Source organism: Leishmania martiniquensis, chromosome 22, assembly GCF_017916325.1.
Source record: "Leishmania martiniquensis isolate LSCM1 chromosome 22, whole genome shotgun sequence".
NCBI classification, from domain to species: Eukaryota; Euglenozoa; class Kinetoplastea; order Trypanosomatida; family Trypanosomatidae; genus Leishmania; species Leishmania martiniquensis.
In genome coordinates, this window is record NC_090157.1 from 237,911 (window position 1) to 257,618 (window position 19,708).

A 19,708-nucleotide genomic window follows, 5' to 3' on the forward strand; every position below is an offset into this window, starting at 1 on the left:
ACGGCTGGTCACACGCGCTGGCCGGCGCTTAGAAGTGCGCACACAAAAAAAGTCGGGAGACTCTGCAGGAAACTCGAGACAGCACACCAGCAATACGATACAGCGGCGCACAATTCACTTTGCCGGTTAATGTTTGCAGCGAGCCACTGAACTTGCGAGAGAGTGCCGAATCGTGTTCTGCTTCGTGCTGCTCGTGGGATGAGTGTGTGTATGGGTATTGCGTGCGTGACGTTCGCCGTGTGGCGACAGTGTGGATTCTCTTCTTTCGCTAGCCAACTGCGAGCTGCCTGCTCAACTTGCTGCTGATCTTGTTGGTGTGGACTGAGCTGCGCCTTGTAGGGGCCAGTGCGTGCTCACGTGCACCTAAAAGGGCTTATCTGCTGCTTCGAGCAGGGAAAGTGTAAACGGAGCGCTGCGGAGGCGCAGCGCCACAACACGATCGAAAACGGCCTTCTCCGCGGATGAAGAAAACGACACACACAAACACACGCACACACACATATATATATGTATGTATATATGTATGTATGTATGCGACCAAGAAAGAGACAGATAGAGGGAGAGAGAGAGAGCAAAGTGTGCGTGGAGAGAGAGGACGATGAGGACCGGTATGCTAGAGGGAGGGAGAGAGGGAGGGAGGGTTGTGAGCGCCGGGTGTAGGCGAGGCGGAAGAGACGGAGAGGGAGGAGGGGAGAGAAGGGGAGAGAAGGGTAGACAGAGAGGGAGCAGGGAGCGAATCAAGCACAGCCACGACAGCTCCTCCCTCCAGCTCAAACACGCACACACACAGACACACACATATTCACACACCTATGCATGTATCTGTGTGCCCATGGCCAATCTCGGACTGCCGTGTGTGCGCGCCAATGGTACGACTGGCATCCGCGCTGAGGAGTCGTGTTTGGTGCTTCAATGCGTTGACGACGGAACAGAAGAGGTTGGAGAGGAGGAGGGCCGCGGAGTGGGTTGGAAACGGCGAATACGCGGTGGGCCGGGGGGAGAGGGTACGATGTCGCCAAGATGTGTACGTGCGTAGGAGCACACGAGGTGAAGGAAAGTGGGAGGGGACGCATGTGAACTGACGGTGAAAGGGTTGGCAGTCATGAGGAGGTGATGGCGGCCCAGCAATCACTGAGGTTTGCTCCTCCTCACTTTCTCTCTCTCCCTCACATACTCCTTTCTACGGACCAAGCGAGAGGATGGTGGAACCGAGTGGCATGCAAAAGTGCTTGTCGGGCAGAGATGGAGAAGAACGTTGTGCGGCTCTTCTTCCCCTTCTATAGAGTACACCCCACTAGGCGGCCCAATGCCGCTTCGCCTGGATTGTGCAAGATTACGTGTCTCTATGCGGTCAGCAATTCACGCAAGTCTGTCTTGGAACCTCAGGGAAGGGGACTGTGAGCGGCACCTTGTGTGCTCGCATGGCGTGTGTATGCGTGCGCTTTGTCTTCGCTGTTTCTTTGGGGCTGTCCGTGCGGCTCATACGCTGCCGCTCAGCAAAGCACACGCGCGCAGCTGGTCGGCGATGCACCCGCCACACGCACGAGATCGGGGTCGACGGCGGCGTACACGAACACTTGCTCGTAGTCTTCTGTCGATGCAGCCACAGCAGATCGCTCGAGAAGGCGCCGTAGACGATGACCCTGTACGCTCAAGCAGTAGCACTCCCGCTGGGGATGTGGTGCAGCCGCAGCAGCAGAGCCCGTACGAGTGCCTTCACAGTAAAACTGTGAGGGCGCCATCATCGCGTTGCCGACGTTCTTCCTCATCTCAGCGGACGCACTGGTCGACGGCGGCATTACCGCTAAGGAGGAGAGCGTGGCAGAAGGAAGAGGAAGAGCTCGCGTGATGGCAAGCGGCACGTGATGCTCTTCGACTCCACCAGCTCCTCCTGTCATTGCAGTGCCCGCGGGCGCCGGGCCACCGACGCAGTGGCCACCAGGAGCGGGGAGCGGTGTAGAAACGTACAGCGGAATCCAATGCCACGTGGAGAGGGGAAAGAGACGTCCTGCGGCAGCAGAGCAGGGCGGCTGCAGAGGCGGCATCACAGACGCATGAGCAGGCACGCTGCAGAGTAGATACGAGACTGCTTGGGCATGTCTCCAGTCAGCACAAGTCGCAGCCGCAGCGCACCCAACCCCACAGCTGGCCGGCGCGCCGGGGAAGGATCTGGTCGAGCCGCCTTCCACCGGGGTGGGCTCGTCCTTGCACAGCAACATGGTGCACAAGAGCACGTGCCACGAGGAGGAACCTGGGGAGGGCCGCGCCGGCTCAGTGCTGGGTGCGCCTAGTAGTAGCGAGCCAGTCACCGTCCTATTCTGAGACACCGATTCGTGCTCGTCGGCACGCAACTCATCCGCACATACGCGGAGGCTCAACGGGGAGACATACAGGACTTTGCGGCACGTTCGTCTACACAGCGAGTCGACGTCTCGTCCTGTCTCCGGTGACACGAAGGCGGCACTCGCGTCGCAGCTGTCACTGAGCAGCGACCGATAGACAGCGTTTAGTGGCACACCGAGTGCGGCCTCGGTCGCTCCGCCGGTAAGCTGCTCCATCGCACAGCAGGCACCAAATTCATGACGAAGGAGCAAGAATGAGGGAAGCGAAGGCCGCGGAACAAGACTACCCCACCTGAGAAATCGCAGGGGCAGTCGATGTCGGGGGACAGCGGTCATAGAGAGCGGAGAAGAACGAGAGCCGCTTTGTTTCATCGGCATATGGGTCCCATGAGAGGTCGCCATGACTGGCCAGAGCGCTCGCAGCAGAGCACCATCGCTTACGTTCAGCAAGGGAAAACAGCCGGCTGCGCCGGCTAACGCTCCTTCAGTCTCCTCGCCGGCTGCCACGCCGCGCGGTGCTGCAGGAGAAACGCCAGCGTCGACGCCCGCCATGGTGCACGGCAGCCACCCAACACAGGCAGCAGCAAAGCTGTCGGCACCTCCTGCTGAGATACTAAGAGGAGGAAGCGCACAGAGAGAGGAGACTGAAGTGCTCTCAGCGGGCGGGTCAGTCTCTCCTAGCCAGCAGGCGTCAACCTGGATCGCTACCAGTGGCAATGGCGAAGGCTCCGTGTCGAGAGTGGACGCCACCAGGGCCGTAGATCCAGCGGCAGAGCTGCTCGCCGCACCCACGTGCGCCGACACGACGTCCGCCCAGTGCAGAACCGAAAGTCGAAGTGCGAAGGCCAGCGAGGAGGGGCCATGTTGCACCTCCCTTGCACCACACCACAGAAAGCACCAAGACGCGCCCACAGCAGCGCCTGCACCTCGAGTCGTATCACCAAACGCAATCCACCCACATGGACTGACTACGGGAAGTCGCTGCAGGCGCAGTACCCATGTTGCAGCGGGGGTAACGCCACCCGCAGTGGCTGGAACAGCAGCGGGAACGCGTTCTTTGCCGTCCTCACGCTCCGGGAGGTCGGGTACGTCCGTGCGAAGGTCCCGTACCGTCATCACCGCTCCAGTGGAGAGGTCCACAACGCCAACAAGCGATCCGACGGCGAGGACAAGAAGCACTGTGCCTGTGGCCGCCGTCTCCGCCACCGCTTTCGTCGGCAGGCCTGCAGGCGGTTGCTGATGTCCCGGCCATTTCAGCGCGCCCTCGTTCGGCGTCATAATCACTTTCAGATGCACAGCATCGGCACCGGCACCGCAGTTCAGCAGCGACTCGAGAAACAGCCGCTTCAGCGGCACAGCGGCGTTGTCCTCATAGCCCCAGCAAAGGGCTCCAAGATGCACCACCGCGCCCTCGCCACTGGGTAGGCCACCAGTGGCCGAAGCCGCATCACGGGAGCGGGAGACGCATCTCCAGCCAACAACATCACCGCTGCGCAGCAGTGCCACCGCATCCATCTCCCTCACATGCGACGGCAGTGACGACTTGAATGATGCAGCGGTGGTCGCTGGGCATGGATCTCGTCCAGCAAGGCCATCGACTTCGCCTTCGTACAAGTCGCCGGCCAGCCACGCAACTGCAACAGGCACCACACCATCATTCACACTCGCCCCTAGCCTTCCTGCAGCCACTGAGAGCGTTGGCGTGTGCGACAGAAGATCGAAGGGGGTCGTGAGCGTGTCAGCGGCGCTTAGGCTATGGAGAAGACCCGAGAAGGCGGAAGGCAACACGACTCGAGTGCAGCTACCCAATGCCCACGGGCAGGGGCCCGCGAACGCAGTCGACGGCTCGGACAGCGGCGCAGTCGCACTCGAGCTTGGCCTACCTTCCTTCGCCGCAACACCCAAGGCGGTGCTCGTCGCCCCGGCAACGGCTGCCGCGCGACCACCCAAAACATCAGTTCCGTTCACATCTGAAGAGCACAGCCGAAGCTCAAAGACGCCCTCGAGGACAGTGTGGTAGGGCGTATTCGCCTCATGCCCGATGGTGTCGTCGGCATGAGGCGTTGTGGCGTATCCGCACACAAGGCAGCTGATGTCGCTGGCTGTTACTTCGGGGTTCGCTGCTGTAGACCGCCAGCAGAGAATCCGCGCAAACATCTGCAGAGGTGCGTTGCGCAAAGGTCGCGGCAGCGACTCAAAGGACGCCGCTGATGAGCGCAGTGCATGTAAAACATGCACAGAGAAGCTCCAGTGTTCGTCAGCAGTCATGCCGCTGTTGCGGCAGACGCTGTCGCTGCGACGGCCGTCAGTCACCATTGGCATCGCTCGCGTCCACTGCGCCTGAATGGTGATGACAACAGCGCTGCAGCAGTGCGCCCTCGCCTCTGGAGGTGCCAAGGGCTTCTCAAAAAGAAGAGCACACACGCGCGCAACCGTTCGCCTCTCTCCTTGACTGCCGCACCTTGTCAGGTCTACAGATGTACGGGAGCCGTCGCCCCTGCGAGCGGTCATGATGCGTGGTTCCAGAAAGGCTGTCTGCGCATCATCTACGTAGCCGTCCAGTTTGCACCGCGCCTCTTCGCCGTTGGGACCATAAAGAACGAAGGCGAAGACACTTGAGCTGCGAGCCATGTTGAGGTCACCCTGCGCCCTAGTGGCACGCTGAAGTGGTGCGCGTTCTCCTGTGCGCGCCGCACCGTCCCTCACGAGCGGCGCGTCAGCCGCAGTCCCTCCTCCGTGCTCACGGCCATCGACGGCGGCAGCAATACTGCGATAAAGGCTACTCGTCGCGTATGGCTGCTGCGCTGGACGCTGAAACACGCCGAGGAGCACCGCGGCCGCATCCGTGGAGGAGTGGATTGCGGCGCGAAACCTTCGCCCAGCCGAGGGCGCGGAGGCCGTCGGAGCCGTAGCGGATCGCTTATTCGTGGTGGAGGGAGCAGTCTGGGAAGGCGAGCGCAGACTGGCAAGCGCCGTGGCAAAGAGAAAATGCGGGTGAGCGAGGGAAAGTCCGCGCACGGACCACGGCCCCTCCAGCAGACGCCCCGCCACTATCGTTGGCGTCCTGTGGGGGGTGGCGGCAGCAGGATCAGTGGCGGCGCTCAGCTGGTCGCCCTCTTCCTTGAGGTAGCACACGGCCAGCGAGTCCAAGCATGGCTCAATGGGGCCACCGCTGGCGACGAAAGTGCGACGCGATGGCGTGATTGGGGCCGCATAAAGCACGGCTAGGAGTGGGTACGATTGCTTAAAGTCAGCTGTCCCGGGCAGCCACTGAAGGCTGCGCACGCTGGCATACGGCAGGATGCCAAATGATGAAGCGGAGCTGCGAAAGTCTCTGCTCGACGGTGACGGCGGCCACGCGAGGCGCAGCAGCTCACTTATGTCAAAGATGGCTTGAGCGTGCAGTCGCCACTCACCGGCGGCCACAGACGCCTTCTGTAGGCACCCGCCGCAGCCGCGGAGACTGGCATACCGCGCAACAGGGTGCGCACAAGACGAAGAAGGGAGGGTCGGGAAGGAAGACGCGACGGTTGGGCTGCACCACACAACAAGCAGCTCCAGCAGCGACTTGCTGCCGTCACCTATGGCATCTGCAGAGGCTTCGCTGCGTGCAGTGAGTGGCAGCGTCCGCACGAGCGAGCTCACGAGAGGAGCCCCAGTAGCCCATGTCTGCTGGCAAGTCCAGCCCCCAACCGCGTCGGTGCCGGGCCGCGGCGCCGACGTTGGTGACGGGGTAGACGGAATCCACACGCAGCCGCTCAACTGCACCGACCACTCCGCTGGCGGCGAGTGGCGCGTGAGCTTGTATGTCGCCAAGGCGGCACATCCGCAATCAAAGCAGCACAGCACTTCCGCCAAGAGGACAGTAGCGGACGAGGCATCGTGCGTCATCGCAACCAATGTTGCCGCGTGTGCTGCGCCAGGGGAGCATTGCCAAGCCTCCTGCCGTACTAAGTGGAGTGCCACCAAATGGTCACCAGAGAAGCGGGTTGGGGAACGCTGGGAAGAAGTTGCTGGCGCTCCAGCGGCACGGCCTGCGGGAGATGCTTTGGCGGCTGCTTCGCCACGCAGTAAAGAATACATGAGCTGGGAGGCCCGAAGGGCCGCCGTGGAGCTGCTTTGGGTGTCTGATACTGACGCTGCAGCGGCTGCGGAGTGCTCGACGGGCAAGCAAAAATTCGATGCGTGCGAACGAGCGGTGGCCAGAGTCGATGCAGCGCCCGCATCACCAGCGGACGCGGCCGCCCGGCGGCACGCAGAGCACCCCTCGCACCCGTCGTGTGCACTGAGTGCGAGGTCCGACCCACGCGAGCCTCCCAATGAGCACGCGTAGAGAGCCGCGCGAATGGCTCTTTGGGGCGTGGCAACGGAAGACGAAGGTCTCGGCCCACGAGGATCGGCCTCTGAAGACCCATGGGCGGTCTTGCCAAAGGAGAAGAGCGCGACGTCGAAAGAGCTGTGTCGCGCAGAGCCGGTGCCCGCAGCGGAGGCGATGGCAAAGACCAGCGTATAGCCGTCGGCCGCGCAAACGGCGTGGATCAAGTGCGCACCGCCGCCAGAGCCGACACTGTTGGTCGGCGCGGTGGAGCCGACGAGGAGCATTTCATGTAGAAATGCGTCGCCCCTCTGCGTAGCAAAGGTGCTGTGCGAAGACTGATGACAGCGAGAGTCTTTGCGCGTGTGGGGGACAAGCGAGAGAAAGATTGAGGGGGAGGGGGGTGGGAGAAGCAGGCGGTGGCGAGTGCTTTTTTTTCGTCAGGTATCCAAAGCACTCGCAAAAGGGCGCGTGGCTTCGAAGCTGCCTGTGAATCGTACCAAGAGGAAACGTGGGCATGCCTAGTTTGTACCACATTAAGCAGAAAACACAGCGACGCCGACGAGATTCGCCGTGAATGCGTTCCTATAGCCGGCCCTTCTGTGTCGGTGAGCACATGTCTGCGTGGCGCGCATCACCATTACTAGAGGGAGAGAGAAAAACCGGTGATAGTAGCCGTGAGCAAGGCAGGTGTAGAAGGACGAAGACAGCCACGTAGCGTGACCACCACCATCGCTGGCACAGTACACAGCACCCCCCCCTTACACACACACGCCTCTTCTCCTGCACTTGCATGCCCTCCGCTCTTTTCGCTTTGGTGTGCGTTTGAGCGGGGACAGAGAGAGAGATGGCGAGGGGTGGGGTGGGGAGGGGGCGCTTATCCCTCCCTCATTTTCTTTTAATTCGCAGCCCCTTCGGCATCAGTTCATAAATACTTCGTCTCTTCTACGCTCGCAGCACTCCAGCGAAAGCGACACAGACAGACACAGAGAGAGGGAAGACTGGGGAAGGAAGTCGCTCAACACTGCAGGGCCCTCAGTCCTCCTCCCGCGAAGTTGCCTAGACCGACACCCACACCTATACCGGCGCACCGGCCGTTGAGCGATGCGCACATCAACGACGACGGCAAATATATATATATATATCGAAGAAAAAAAACAGTCATCCAAAGGGAAGAGGAGGTGCGGCATATCGGCAGCAACCAAAGCGGCGTCTCCGGCGCTATCGTGTGGACAGGCTACACGCACCCGCACACGCACACACACACACGCACACGGTGAGTGTGTAAGTCAGAGAGAGCTTGCGCACCACGGCCCCCAGATGCGATCGGCGTGCCGTGGATACGAAAGCGCCCTAATGCGTGTGTGCGCGCTCGGCCTTCCGGACGGCGCTGCTTCTCACATTTTGACCTGAGCCTCTGTGACGATATGGGCCAACCAGCAGTGCCCCGTAGACGCACCACGAACGACGGTGGGAGAGGCACGGGAGAGCGAAGGGCGAAGCAATGCACGGGACCGCGCGGCGCACACACGCACACGCCGACGCACATCCGCGCACAAACACGGAGAATGGTGTGCTCGATGGCGCGCGTTACCAACGAGGGCAACGCTTCGTGCCCCGTACTGTCGCACGTCGCACGTTCCCCTTCTCTTTGGGTGCCCCTCGCTCTGTCCTTATCCCACTCCCTGTCGACTTCTAGGCGGCCGCGGCAGCGCTACCGGCAGCGAGCGCAGGAACGCAACGGTACGCCTCGTTAAAAGGCTCCTTCAGAAGAGTCGACAGTTCATCAGACAGGGTCAGTACCTCCAAGCCAACAGCGCGAACGTCCATGGAGTGGCTGCCAGCGCTGGCCGGGATAGTGACGCTGATTTGGTACTCCAGCCGCGGATCCTCCTCCTCGTCCCGTAGCACAATGAGCGGCTGTCGCCTCGTCTCTCGCACAGCGATGGCGATGCCCCTCTCGTTCAGCCGCTCGAAGTGGCGCGTCTCGTTTTCAGATAAGTACACGAGTTGGCCGTTCTCCGGCGGCAGCACATCACTCACGTCGTCATCCGCGAGCTCGATGATGGGGATGCGGGCGTACGTCTCGCAGTCCTGGGCACTGACGGCGGGGCGTGAGCGTAGCAGAATGCGGCAGTCTGGCCGCTCCACCGAGGTGCAGAAGGCCGTCTGCACGTCCACCCACTCTCCGTACACCCCCTCCACCTTCATGTGCTCGTTCAGCACCACCTCTAGCTTGTCCTTGGCGCGCTTGATGCCGCCCTCGTAGGTGAGACGCGCGTTCTTGCTGACGGGCTGAAATCCACGCTCCTGCAAAAACGCCTCCACAAGGGGAACGGCGCTCTCCGGCGCTGTGGAGACCCACGTGTACGGCTTCGTCAGCTGGAGCCGCTGCTGTAGCGTGTAGGCGGAGACGACAGCCTCGCTGTAGCGCATCGCCGCAGGAGTCAAGAGCAGTTTTCCGATCTCGACGGTCAGCTCCCCATCCATTCGAAGGTTGCTCATGTTTAGCAGACACCACTGGAGCACCTTGCTGTAACGCGTCTGCAGGGCTCCGGCCGCATCGGATGAGGAGAGGGTGTAGCACTCTGTGTTGGCCGGAAATCCCGGGAAGGTGGACGTATTGACGCGACGGACAACGGCTTCAGCACAACTGCCTGTCGTAAGCAGCTGAAACGCCTTGGGAACCATGTTGGCGGTTCCTTTATAGAAGCCTGCCTGAGCCAAATCCAGCAGCGGCTCTGGCTGAGTCGTGCCAGCGCCAGCCCAGTTGCCATAGCCCTGCTCATTCTCTCTGCCGGCGCCTTCCGCAGCCCCCGCGGCCGCAGAGGCGCTGCCGCGCTGCTCAGCACTGTCCTTTTTGTGCAGATATTCTTCCATACGTCGCACGACTGCCGCTTTCTTTGCCGTCGGGTCGACAGTGATGCCGACATCGGCCAGAAAATCGCGCATCTGAGCCACCTGCAGCGAGAACAGGTTGCCTTCATTCCACAGCTGCCACACCTCTTCGTACTTCACCTTTACCATCTTGTTACTAAGCGCCACATGTGGCCCGGAGGCACGGCAGTCGCCGGTGGTTGGGCCAGCGCTACTCTCGTACCGACGGGACACGCAAAGAGCAGCAGCGGTGACCGTCCGAGAGCACGTGCCACGGAAGTGGGCAGACTGCCATGAGGGCCCCTCACAGCTGCTTCGCAGCAGCAGCAGCAGCGCCCGTCTGTGCGAGCGCAGCATGTGTATTTTCTAGAGAACCGCGGGCACGGTGTTTGTTAGGCGTGCGAACGTGTATGCGTGCGGGCGTGCGTGATCACATGCAAAAAAAAGGAGAGAACCGCGTGCTCTGAGATACCACAGCCAAGGACGCAAAGGCGCGTCGATGGATCAACGTCCGCCTTGTGTGCCCCGACCCTGCCTTGCACAGCGGTCACTCTTCACTTTGGCGTTCTCGTTGCCGCGCAGACAGAAACCCTTGTCCTTTTCTTCGTTGACACGCCTCTCACAAGGAGCGCGTACTGTACGAAAGACCCTCGCCCGCGCACACGCGGACGGAGAGGCCGACAAGTCCTCTTGAGTATCAACGGCTGCGGAGAGGACGCGAGGCGACTCCCCAAACAAAAAAAAGGGATGAAGTTGTGGAGAGAAGCGCGTACTGGTGGTGTGGTCAGTCGGAGGAGGGCAAGGCGCCCAAGAAATGTGGATCTCGAGATACGGCAGCACGACAAGGGAGGGTCCCGCTTGCCAGTGCGAAGGCATGTGTGCGTTACGAGCAGGGAGGGGACCGGCATAGATGAAGGGAAAATGGGAGGCGATGCAGGCCGGGGGTCCGCGCCGCTGAGTCAGAAAGGGGAGAGGAGAATCCGCCACTGCACGTGCGGCGCAGTCCCCAAGTCTGCATGGGCTCGGCACATCACACTGATATCCCTTTTTCTTATTGCTGTGGGCGCTTCCCACACGCATCGTCGAGAGGTGAGGAAACCGAGAGAGCGATGGGAAGAGAGGCGGAGGAGGGGAGGGGTGGGGAGGGGGAATAGGGCACACGCGTGAGAGCTCTCCCGCCCTGCCGCACCCCCCTCACACACACACACACTTACCCTCTCCCGCTCTAGTGCAGTTCACCTCTTTTGCGCCCGTCTTCTGTGCGTTGGGAGCATTTTCATTGCTGTGTGTGCTTCTTTTCTTTTTTCGCATATATGTCGATGGCAATGTGACGTCAGCGAGAACGCCAACACCCGAAAACACTCCACCGAAGATGATGATGATGACAGAGGATCTATTGTTTCAACAGACTGGCAGTGATGGGCCCGTAGAACGGGGGGAGGGAGGGAGGGGCGAAGACAGGTATGGGTATGGATGTGTGACGGAGGAGACGGGGGGAAGGGAGGGGGGAGGGTAAATGAGTGTATCCACTGCTCTTGATGCCTCCCCCCTCTGTAGCATCCTCGCGCGCGCCACCCTTCGCCACCGCGTCTAGCTCCCTCCCCCTCCTCTTCCTTGACCAAGGCGCTTAACACGCTCTACAGGATGGCATGCTGGGAACAAAGGGCGAGGCAGCGATCGAGCAAGCGCGTGGGGATGGCCGAGGAAGAGGAGCACGGTAGCGAGGGGTGGGGGGCCGGCGGATGTCGCTCACGAGCGCACAGGGCAAGCCGCACGAAGATAGAAAAGGGGCGAAATGAAAAAAAAAGCGAAAGGGATGGCGCGTACGCGCGGACATACGGAATGCACAACTCGAGAGGCAGCCAAGACGGCTGACGATACCGGTAAACCCCCAACCGTTTCGCGCGCATAGAAGAGACGCCCGAGAGGGGAGACGGGGGAGACAAGCACGAGCGCAGAGATGCAGCGGAACAATGAGATGGATTGTAGGCGAACAGGAAGCGCAACACAGCTGATATACACACCTGTCGTCTGCCACACGAGCAGTCTCTACGGATACCGTGGCGACTGCATCCGCGTGCGCGTGCCTGCCGCAGGAGCGGAGAGGTCGCACTCGTCATCCACGTCAGCTAATGCCCCCGCCAAGTCACCCTCAGGCCGAGCAGGGATGACTTCGAGAGTTTCCTTACCGTCGCGCACACAACCGCAGATGGATCTGATGCTCTTCACATTGGTCGGCAGCGGCTGCGCTGACAAACCCATCACCGCGCTGCCTGGCCGGCCATCGTCCCGTTCCGGCACCGCCGTGGCTGCGCGATCGAACTCGGGTCCGAGGTACCGGCTGACGGAATTCGCACAGCTGCTGCCGCCCTCGGCGGTGCTACAGCGACTACTGCCAGTGGAGGACGCCATGCCACTCCCAAGACCTCCCATTGGCACGCTGACAGAGCAGAGGCATGGCGGAATGATCACGGCGGCTGTACCAGCGCCGGCATCGGTACTAAGAATGCCGCCTGTGTACTGCAGCATCTCGTGGTCCACCGGCTCCTCGGCCTTCATGGCGGGGTCCATGTGAGAGGAGTCCGACGAGCTGACGACTCCAACCGCCACCGTGTCGGCGCCGCCGCCTCTCTCCATCGCCATTGTAGAGACACAGATCTCCGCATCACGCCCATACGAATGGCGGTGGGGCGTGCTGCCGCCGCCAGGGAAGGTGTCCTTACAGATCGACTGGTTCGTTGGTGTGCGCACAGCCGCACTCGCTTCGTCAGGCTCTTCCGTCACAGCGGGGCACACCGCAAGGGCTTCGCCGGCACCAGCACAGTACCCCGCCCGCTCCGTGGCGGCAGCATCAGCATTCGAGCTTGCGGGGGAAGCCGTAGCCGCGCTTCCGCCCACAAACGGCCCACGTGCCTCCCCGCTGGAGACGGGGAACGGGGGCGGAATAGGGAGGGCATGGCCGACAGATACCCGAGGAGCGCTCGCGGTCACGGGCGTCTCACGACGTACAAGACCGTGATTCAGCTCGTAGATCCGACGAACTTCTGGCGGACATGGGGAAGGGAGTCTGTGCACGCCGCTGCACTCGGTGCGGGCCATGCACGAGCCGCGAATCCAGTTTAGGCACACGTTGCGCGGCACACTCGCGTACGCGCAACTTGTCGCGTTCCGGCACGCGCCGTACCAGCGGAGACACGGGTGCAGCTCGGTGCTGAAGGCGCGCCCCTCCGGACAGTGGAGGTCCTCCGGCACCGTCGCGGTGGCCGCCCCCTTAACGCCCGCCGGATGAGAGCGCCTGGCCCCAGCTGGGGAGTCGGCGCAGTCGCAATCCTCGTCATCTGCCACCTCCACAGGAAAGATGCAGCGAGCGATGTTGTGGTCGTGCACCGCTGCAGCGCCGCTGAGCATGATTGAATCTGCTGCTGCGTGCTTAAGCACACACGACTCTTGCCGAGGACGGTCGCCATTAGGCACCCCCACAGCCTTCGGAATGCCGCTCGCACCCGATCCTCGGTGACGAGCTTGCTGCCACGCGTTCTTGTCAGCACCAGCCGTGGCCGATCTCGTTACCAGGCTAGCTGCTGGGCGTGCCTCACGAGCATCGACGGCCTCACCGCCGTATCCGCGACGGAAGGCGAAGAAGAGCGCCTTGGAATGAATAAAGCGCGATGCCTCCGGGTTGCAGCTTGCCAGCTCGACGAGGATCTGCGCCAGGTCACCTTTCCTGGCGTAGAGCAGCTGCTTCTCCAGAGCTAAGCCAGGCGGGCCGCTCGTTAAAGTCGAGAAGGACGACCCTCCGCCTGCAGCACCTGGCGCTGTTGAGGCGGTTGGCAATGCGCTCGTCCGCCCTTGGCCTGCTGTCATGGCCGCCGTTGTCGCTGCGGAGGCAGCTACCCGCCCAGACGTCCAGATAGACAGCGGCGTCACCGTTGGGTTTGAAGACGAGGACGGCAACCGGCCGCTATGGGTACCGTAGCCACCAACCCCACCGACGCGGCACTGCGGGTGTGACATGTGCGCACTCGTGCACGGAGAGCTGCCGGCGGTGGTTGTTGTCCGGCAGCTCCGCCCGTTGCCGCCGGAAGTTAGGAGAGATGAAGAGCTCTGGTCACGGAGACTGATGTGCGTCTGCGAGGGCAACGGCGGTAGGGACGTGCAGATACCGCTGACGTGCGTGCAAGAGCTCTCCGGCGATGTCGAGTGGCCAGCAGAGCTCATCGACCTGCACTTGTCCGCAGCCACGGAGACAAGCCCGCGGTTCCTCTGCGGCCCAGTGCTGCACATCGTGACGCTTTGCGATGTGGACAACCCACCCGGCGTGCCAGAGAGTTGCGCCATATCCGAAAGCGAGGCAGACTGGGACGGAAGCTTGGCAAGCGCGCCTTGGCTGATGTTGCACACGCACGGAGAGAGCATCACCTGCTGGCCGGAAAGAACTCGGGAAGCGGGGCACGGCGGTGGGTGAGTGTGCGGCAGCGTGCCCCACGGCAGCGCGTTGCCCGCAGCAGCGGCGCTGTAGTCGCCCACAAGTGGCAACGCTCGCGAGGGCGCGTTGGTCACCATGGGACTAAGCACTGACGGCATTGCGCCGGCGTCGTGGTCGGCAGTTCCGTCGCTGTACGAATACTGTCCGATGCCGCCCAAACTTTGCGCGGTTGTACGTGGGTGGCTGAGCAGCTGCGATTCCTGCTGGGAGTCACCCGCGTTCGTGATGGGTGTCACGTCCTGCAGCTGCAGCATTGAGCTTTCTTGGTCATCCTCTGCGACCGCACTCACCGCAGCAGCAGCAGCGCGCGGTGCACCCAACGAAGATTCCGACGTCGGTGCTCCGTCGAGTGCCCGCTGGAAAAAGGGCGATGAAGCGTAGGTGCCCGGCAGGTTATGAGGCGTTTCAACCGACGCGAGGGGACTCCCACTGACGCTACCAGCTCTGCAGCTGCAGCTGCTGTTGCCTTCGACTCTGCCACTGCGAAGCGGCGCCTGAAGCTGCTGCGGGATGATGTGTGTGGGTGCACCTGCGCGAGTTGCCCGCCTGACTGCGGTGTTTGGGGTGGGCTGTGGTGTGTCGGATACACTTCGCAGCATAGCGAAAGCGACGGAACCACCAGTGGAAGCAGTGTGCACGTCCATCACCGGCGGTGGAAGTGGAGCCGGTAACCCTTCGTCCAGGGGCTGATCAGAGGCCTGTGTGGCAGTTGTGGACGCGGTGCTGTTCGCCGATGCGTGAGAGGCCACCGACGCTGTGGCCGCTGAAACGGATGGGGGTGCCGGGGCAGCCGCGCCGAGTGCTCGCTGTGAAACACGCGAGAATTGTGGGTGCACTGCCACCGCAATTGCACGGGGAGACGCAGCACTTGTGCCAGACGCTTTGCCGCGGTTTGAGCTGTGGAGATGATGCGGGAAGGCAGTGTCTGGCGCATTCTGCTGCTGTCGTAGCTGCGCGGAGGCGCGGCCAGTTATTTTGGTTGCCGCCTGGCTGCGAACGTGCGACAGGGGACTGCGTGCGTGCTGAGACGCCATCTCGGGCATTTGTGTTGCGGGTGCTACGTCGTGGGAGGTGTTGTTGAGGAGAGCATCCGCCCATCGCCCCAATGGACCCCTCCCGTTGCTGGCGTCCTCCCCGGCTGCGTCCCCTGACAACCGCGCATACGACCTTAGAGACGGCGCTGCCTCCGTCGAAGAGGGCGGATGCGGGGAACTGCGTCTCATGTCGTCCGGGTCGCTCGCTGGGGAAGGCACGAATTCCTCGCGGAAGTCGAAAAGGGGGGCAAGGCAGAAGTGTGCTGCCACGGGCTACGCTATAAGCGGGACACTCGCCAACACGAAGGAGCACTATGAAGCAAGGCAGACGGGTACCACTCCTGAAACTCAGCTCAATGGACTCAACGTCGTTGGCGCAACAATGCTCTGGAGTAGCGCACGTCGATCCCCAGCCAAGGTGTCGGCTAACGCAGCTGCGTTTCAATCAGTGATGCAGGAGGGAGGTGTGTGTGTGTGCTGGCAATCGTATTCCGCGGGAATTTGGTATGTATGCGTGCGCAGGTGTCGCACTGCGTGTGAAGGATGTGTGGAAGCCTGTCGCGAGGCGGACGTGTATATTTCTGTGTATGGTGGCGGTGCTGCAAAGCTTCTGTATGTCTATGCTAGTCTGTGCTGAAGCGTGTCACTCTTGTAGGGAGAGAAAGAAAAAAAACCGGGGGTGAAACGTGCAACGACCTGTGCGCCCCTTGTCGCCGCGGCGGTGATACAGAGAAAGCGAAGAGGACACTCACGATGACGGAGAGGCGGGCACAGAAAACGGAGACACCCCAGACGCACACGAGAAAAAAAAGACGAAAACAGACGGGAGAAGGCGTCTGTCTCTGTGTGTGTGTGTGTGTGGAGTTGAGAGCTCCGGGTGTACGTCTGTGACTGAGTCTATAAGCCCCTGAGGGACGGGTCTAAGGGATATGTTGCTGTCCGTTTCCTTCTAGTCTGTGTGTCTGTATGTGTGCGTGTGTGTGCGTGCGCCCTGTCCTCCTCCTCCTCTGAGTGTCCTTGTATGTAATGTGTACGCCAATGAAGACGGCAGGTGTGTGTATGTATTTAAATACGTGTAAGTGTGAGTCCTGTTCCGATGCGTCGAAATACGTCTGGAGAGCAGAACGTGGAGGGGCAACAGTGTGCATATAGTGAGACAGAGGGGTGGGTGATAGAACGCGAAGCAGGGGCAGGAGAGGTGACTTAGCGTCACCCAAAGAGATGGCGGCGTACGCAGATGCAATGGCAAAGAGTGCTTGGTGTGAACAGGAAGGCGGGCAGGGAGCCCGCATGCGCACCGCCCAGTAGCGCCAACGTCAGCCCCCCACCCCACCCCCACACCCCTACACCCCTCCCCCATTCACCACTTCTCCACGATGTCCCCGTTTTCTCCCTCACATACCCCAATGCAGTGCGGCCATTGATGCGGGGGCTTCGGGATTCGCCTTCGCGCATGAAAGCGAATCGGGGAAAAAAATGAGGAAGAGGGGTGTATTGCAGCCGTCACACACGGGTCTTTTTTGCCGCAGGAAAGAAAGCGCAACGCGCAGTGAGGCGTGCTCCTATCACTGCGGCTCCTGCTGCGCGTTTCTGACATCTTCAGAAACAAACAGAAGTGTGTCTCCGTCCCCCCGTCTTTGTCGACCCTCTTTCTGGAGGTGAGTGCCTGCGACGTAGTGGATGAAGGCGTGCCTGTACACAATTTCGCTTTCTCTGCTCATCATGCGCGTCGGCTCTTCGTGGTGCGTTGTTTACCTTTCGTGGGCCAGAAAAAAAGGGGTCCGCTGGATCATCTCTTCTCCCCCGTCGCTGTACTCACTCTCTCTTCCTCACAGACACGCTTACACACACACAAAAACACACAGGCGTGCCGCACCTCTCCCGGCGCGCGTCTCTTCACAGCGAGATGCGTACACGCAGATTCACGACAACGAGGAGAGGGCGTCGGTAAGAGAAAGGAGAGAAAAGACAAGAGGGAAGGTGGGAAGCAGGCGTTGTCGTGGGCACCGCACACAAAGAGGGCAGCATCACTTCGCTGCAAGACTGTAGCCAATAGAACGAGAAACGGGAGCACACAGGCGCCAACAAGCACACAACAAACAATGTCGTTTTAGTTACAAGACGGTCACAAGTGCATCGACAAGCGGCTAAAGCGTGCGCCGAGAGCCCTGGCAGGCGGGCAACCCAACTACCAAAGCACCAACATCCAGTCGAGAGGCGGTGAGGCACGACCTTGTCGAAGGGAAGGAAAGAAGGCAAAGAGGACGCAGAGAAACAGGATGCTGCTACCCAGATACACAGAGGGAGTGCCTAACCTTGCACTGCCCTCGAAAGCTCTCCACCATCACCGGTCGGTAGCCCATCTGCACCTCCCCCTCCCGTTGTCGCCACCTCTTGCTCCCATTAAGCCTCTCCGTGCTCCTCGCGATAGCGCTGCATCGCCAGTGTCTTCTGCTGCAGTGCGTCGATGACTTGGTTCTGCTGCCGCTGCTTCATGGAGATTGTTTGTTCCACCTGGTCCATGCTCTCCTTGATCTGCGCCGCACGGGACACGAAGTACCTCTTCGCGTGCTCTATCGACTGCTCCAGGAAGTAGCCGGTGCCGACGTCCACCAGCACCTTGTCGCTCGGCACGACGGTGCCCCGCACAAAAAGCGAAGATGTCATGCACACAAGTACCTCCTGCGCCGCCTCCGTCCTCGCAGCGTTCTCGCAAACGATACGGTACTGGTCAACCACGTCGCGGTTGTTCTGGTAGCGACTGCGGCCGCTGTAGAGGCCATCGTAAGCCGCCCCGAGGCTACGCATATCGTTGTCCAGCTGCTCCTTGAGGCCCTCGAGCTGCTCGATGGGCAGTTGATAGACATTGATGCTCATTGTTCTGCGCGGTTGTGTACCTTCTATGAGTGAAGGGAGGTAGGAATGGCAATGTGCTGTGTGTAGCGGGCGGAAGGAGGGGGGGCGTGCGCGTCGCGCAATACGTACCTGCTTTCGTTGTGATATTACCGCCTGTAAAAAAAAAGTTACCTACGGCAGTTGTGCTCTTCTGATCTCCTCGCACGAGCACGAGGCGGTAACACGTGCTCCACGTAGCGGGTTCGAGGAGGAGAGGAGAGGGGAGGAAAGGGGGCAGGTAAAGTACGGTGGAGACAGAAGAGAGGGGAGAAGAGTAATGCACCGGAATGGATTGGCGCCTTGCTAACTTTGTTCCGTTTTTTTTTTCGAGGGGGGACTTTGTGCGTAACGCTCTGTTTCACAGCGACGCTGAGCCGCACAAACGTCTCTGCGCGCCTAAACACTTATGATGCAGACAGATAGCACATACAGGCAGCTTGCGTGAGTCCACTCATGCGACTTACTCCTCTCTCAAAAGCGCAGAAGCGTCGATGGCAATACCGCGGCTCGAGACAAGCACGACGAGGCGGTCACGTCGAAGCGCCCCTCTCTCTCTGTTTCCTTCGCCTCTTCTCTTTGCCCCTTATCCTTGTCCTTGCTGTTCGAGCACAGCAAGAATCTCATAGGAAAGCGTGCGCACAGCATTGACAGCCCAGGCTGAATGAGTCACTTCGCGACCGCGTTCTCCGACGCTGACAAGAAGCGCTGAAAATCGTCAAAGGGCGGTGTCGGCAGGTCCTCCCAGGCAACCTCAACCGACCGGTGGATGCTCAGCGCAGGGGGTGCGTACTCCTGCAGGTAGTGCGGCTCAATGGAATGCCACTCCTGGTAGGGCAGTCCTGGAACGAGATCTGGGTACTCGCCGCGTGCGTTCGGCACACTTACACGCCATACCGGGTCGCCGGGCACGAGGTAGAAAAGCACGCACGGCGACGGCGGCTTGTAAGGGAGCGTCGCGTGGTCCCACACACAGGCGCGCAGCATTCGAGCGGCAGCAAGACCCTCTTGGAGCATCCACAAAGGTCTTCGACGTTAAAAGGACTGAGCTGGCTTGCGGCAGGATTGGGATGTGCCACTAAACACACAGACCCCGCCCCGCCCCCTTTCCACTCACAACCAGTCTCTAAATCACTGGTGCATCGATAATGGAATGGCATGGATGCGTGTTCGGAGAGAGAGTTGTTGGGGTAGGAGTGGGTGCGACGCGGACTCGAGACAGAACGGGAGGGTGCGCGCCGAACATGTACACACATACTAACAGGCAGGCACACACCATGCCGAAGCGTAAGGGCGGCGGAATGCGAGCCAAAACGCAGCAGCGTCACACCACAACGCATGAATCATGTGCTCCACACGCGCCGCATTCCACAAGGACGGAGAAGGCGGGGAAGGGAGAGCGCCAAAGAGCACGTCGAGGCTGATCGTGTGAGTTCCTCCTTCGCACGTTGCACTTTCATTTGTTTTTTTTGGTGCCGCGCCGGTGGCCGCCGTCGCTCTCCGAAGAGCGCCCAAGGGCTTTCCAAAGAGGGCGAGAAGGAATGTGTTCGTTGCGATACAGCAGCCCACCCACAGGACAACCTCGCCCGCATCCAACGACTCCCCCCCCGCTTCATCCGCTTCGACCGTTCTTCGCCTGACCAGAGCCCTCAGTACATGGCTGCGCGGGGCTCACCCCGCTCGCGCTGCTGTACGCCGCAATACACGTGAGCAACGCTCATAGAAAACGAAGGAATAAACAAAAATATATATGGCACATAAT

General features: G+C 60.9%; 5 protein-coding genes across 5 annotated transcripts; all 5 read right to left on the minus strand.

Moving 5' to 3' along the window:
* Positions 1–1,493: 1,493 nt before the first annotated feature.
* LSCM1_02908 (uncharacterized protein) lies at positions 1,494–6,944 on the minus strand (the record flags this gene model as incomplete). Its single annotated transcript, XM_067320471.1, has 1 exon — positions 1,494–6,944. One exon carries the CDS (start codon positions 6,942–6,944, stop codon positions 1,494–1,496), a length of 5,451 nt encoding a protein of 1,816 aa, XP_067178783.1.
* A 1,408-nt stretch (positions 6,945–8,352) lies between these two features.
* Positions 8,353–9,891, minus strand: LSCM1_02909 (uncharacterized protein; the record flags this gene model as incomplete). Its single annotated transcript, XM_067320472.1, has 1 exon — positions 8,353–9,891. One exon carries the CDS (start codon positions 9,889–9,891, stop codon positions 8,353–8,355), a length of 1,539 nt encoding a protein of 512 aa, XP_067178784.1.
* Positions 9,892–11,583: 1,692 nt separating this feature from the next.
* On the minus strand, positions 11,584–15,243 carry LSCM1_02910 (uncharacterized protein; the record flags this gene model as incomplete). The annotated part of the gene is made up of 1 exon (XM_067320473.1): positions 11,584–15,243. The coding sequence occupies one exon, from the start codon at positions 15,241–15,243 to the stop codon at positions 11,584–11,586; it is 3,660 nt and encodes a 1,219-aa protein (XP_067178785.1).
* Positions 15,244–17,457: 2,214 nt separating this feature from the next.
* LSCM1_02911 (uncharacterized protein) lies at positions 17,458–17,931 on the minus strand (the record flags this gene model as incomplete). Its single annotated transcript, XM_067320474.1, has 1 exon — positions 17,458–17,931. The coding sequence occupies one exon, from the start codon at positions 17,929–17,931 to the stop codon at positions 17,458–17,460; it is 474 nt and encodes a 157-aa protein (XP_067178786.1).
* Positions 17,932–18,615: 684 nt separating this feature from the next.
* LSCM1_02912 (uncharacterized protein) lies at positions 18,616–18,933 on the minus strand (the record flags this gene model as incomplete). The annotated part of the gene is made up of 1 exon (XM_067320475.1): positions 18,616–18,933. The coding sequence occupies one exon, from the start codon at positions 18,931–18,933 to the stop codon at positions 18,616–18,618; it is 318 nt and encodes a 105-aa protein (XP_067178787.1).
* Positions 18,934–19,708: the final 775 nt, after the last annotated feature.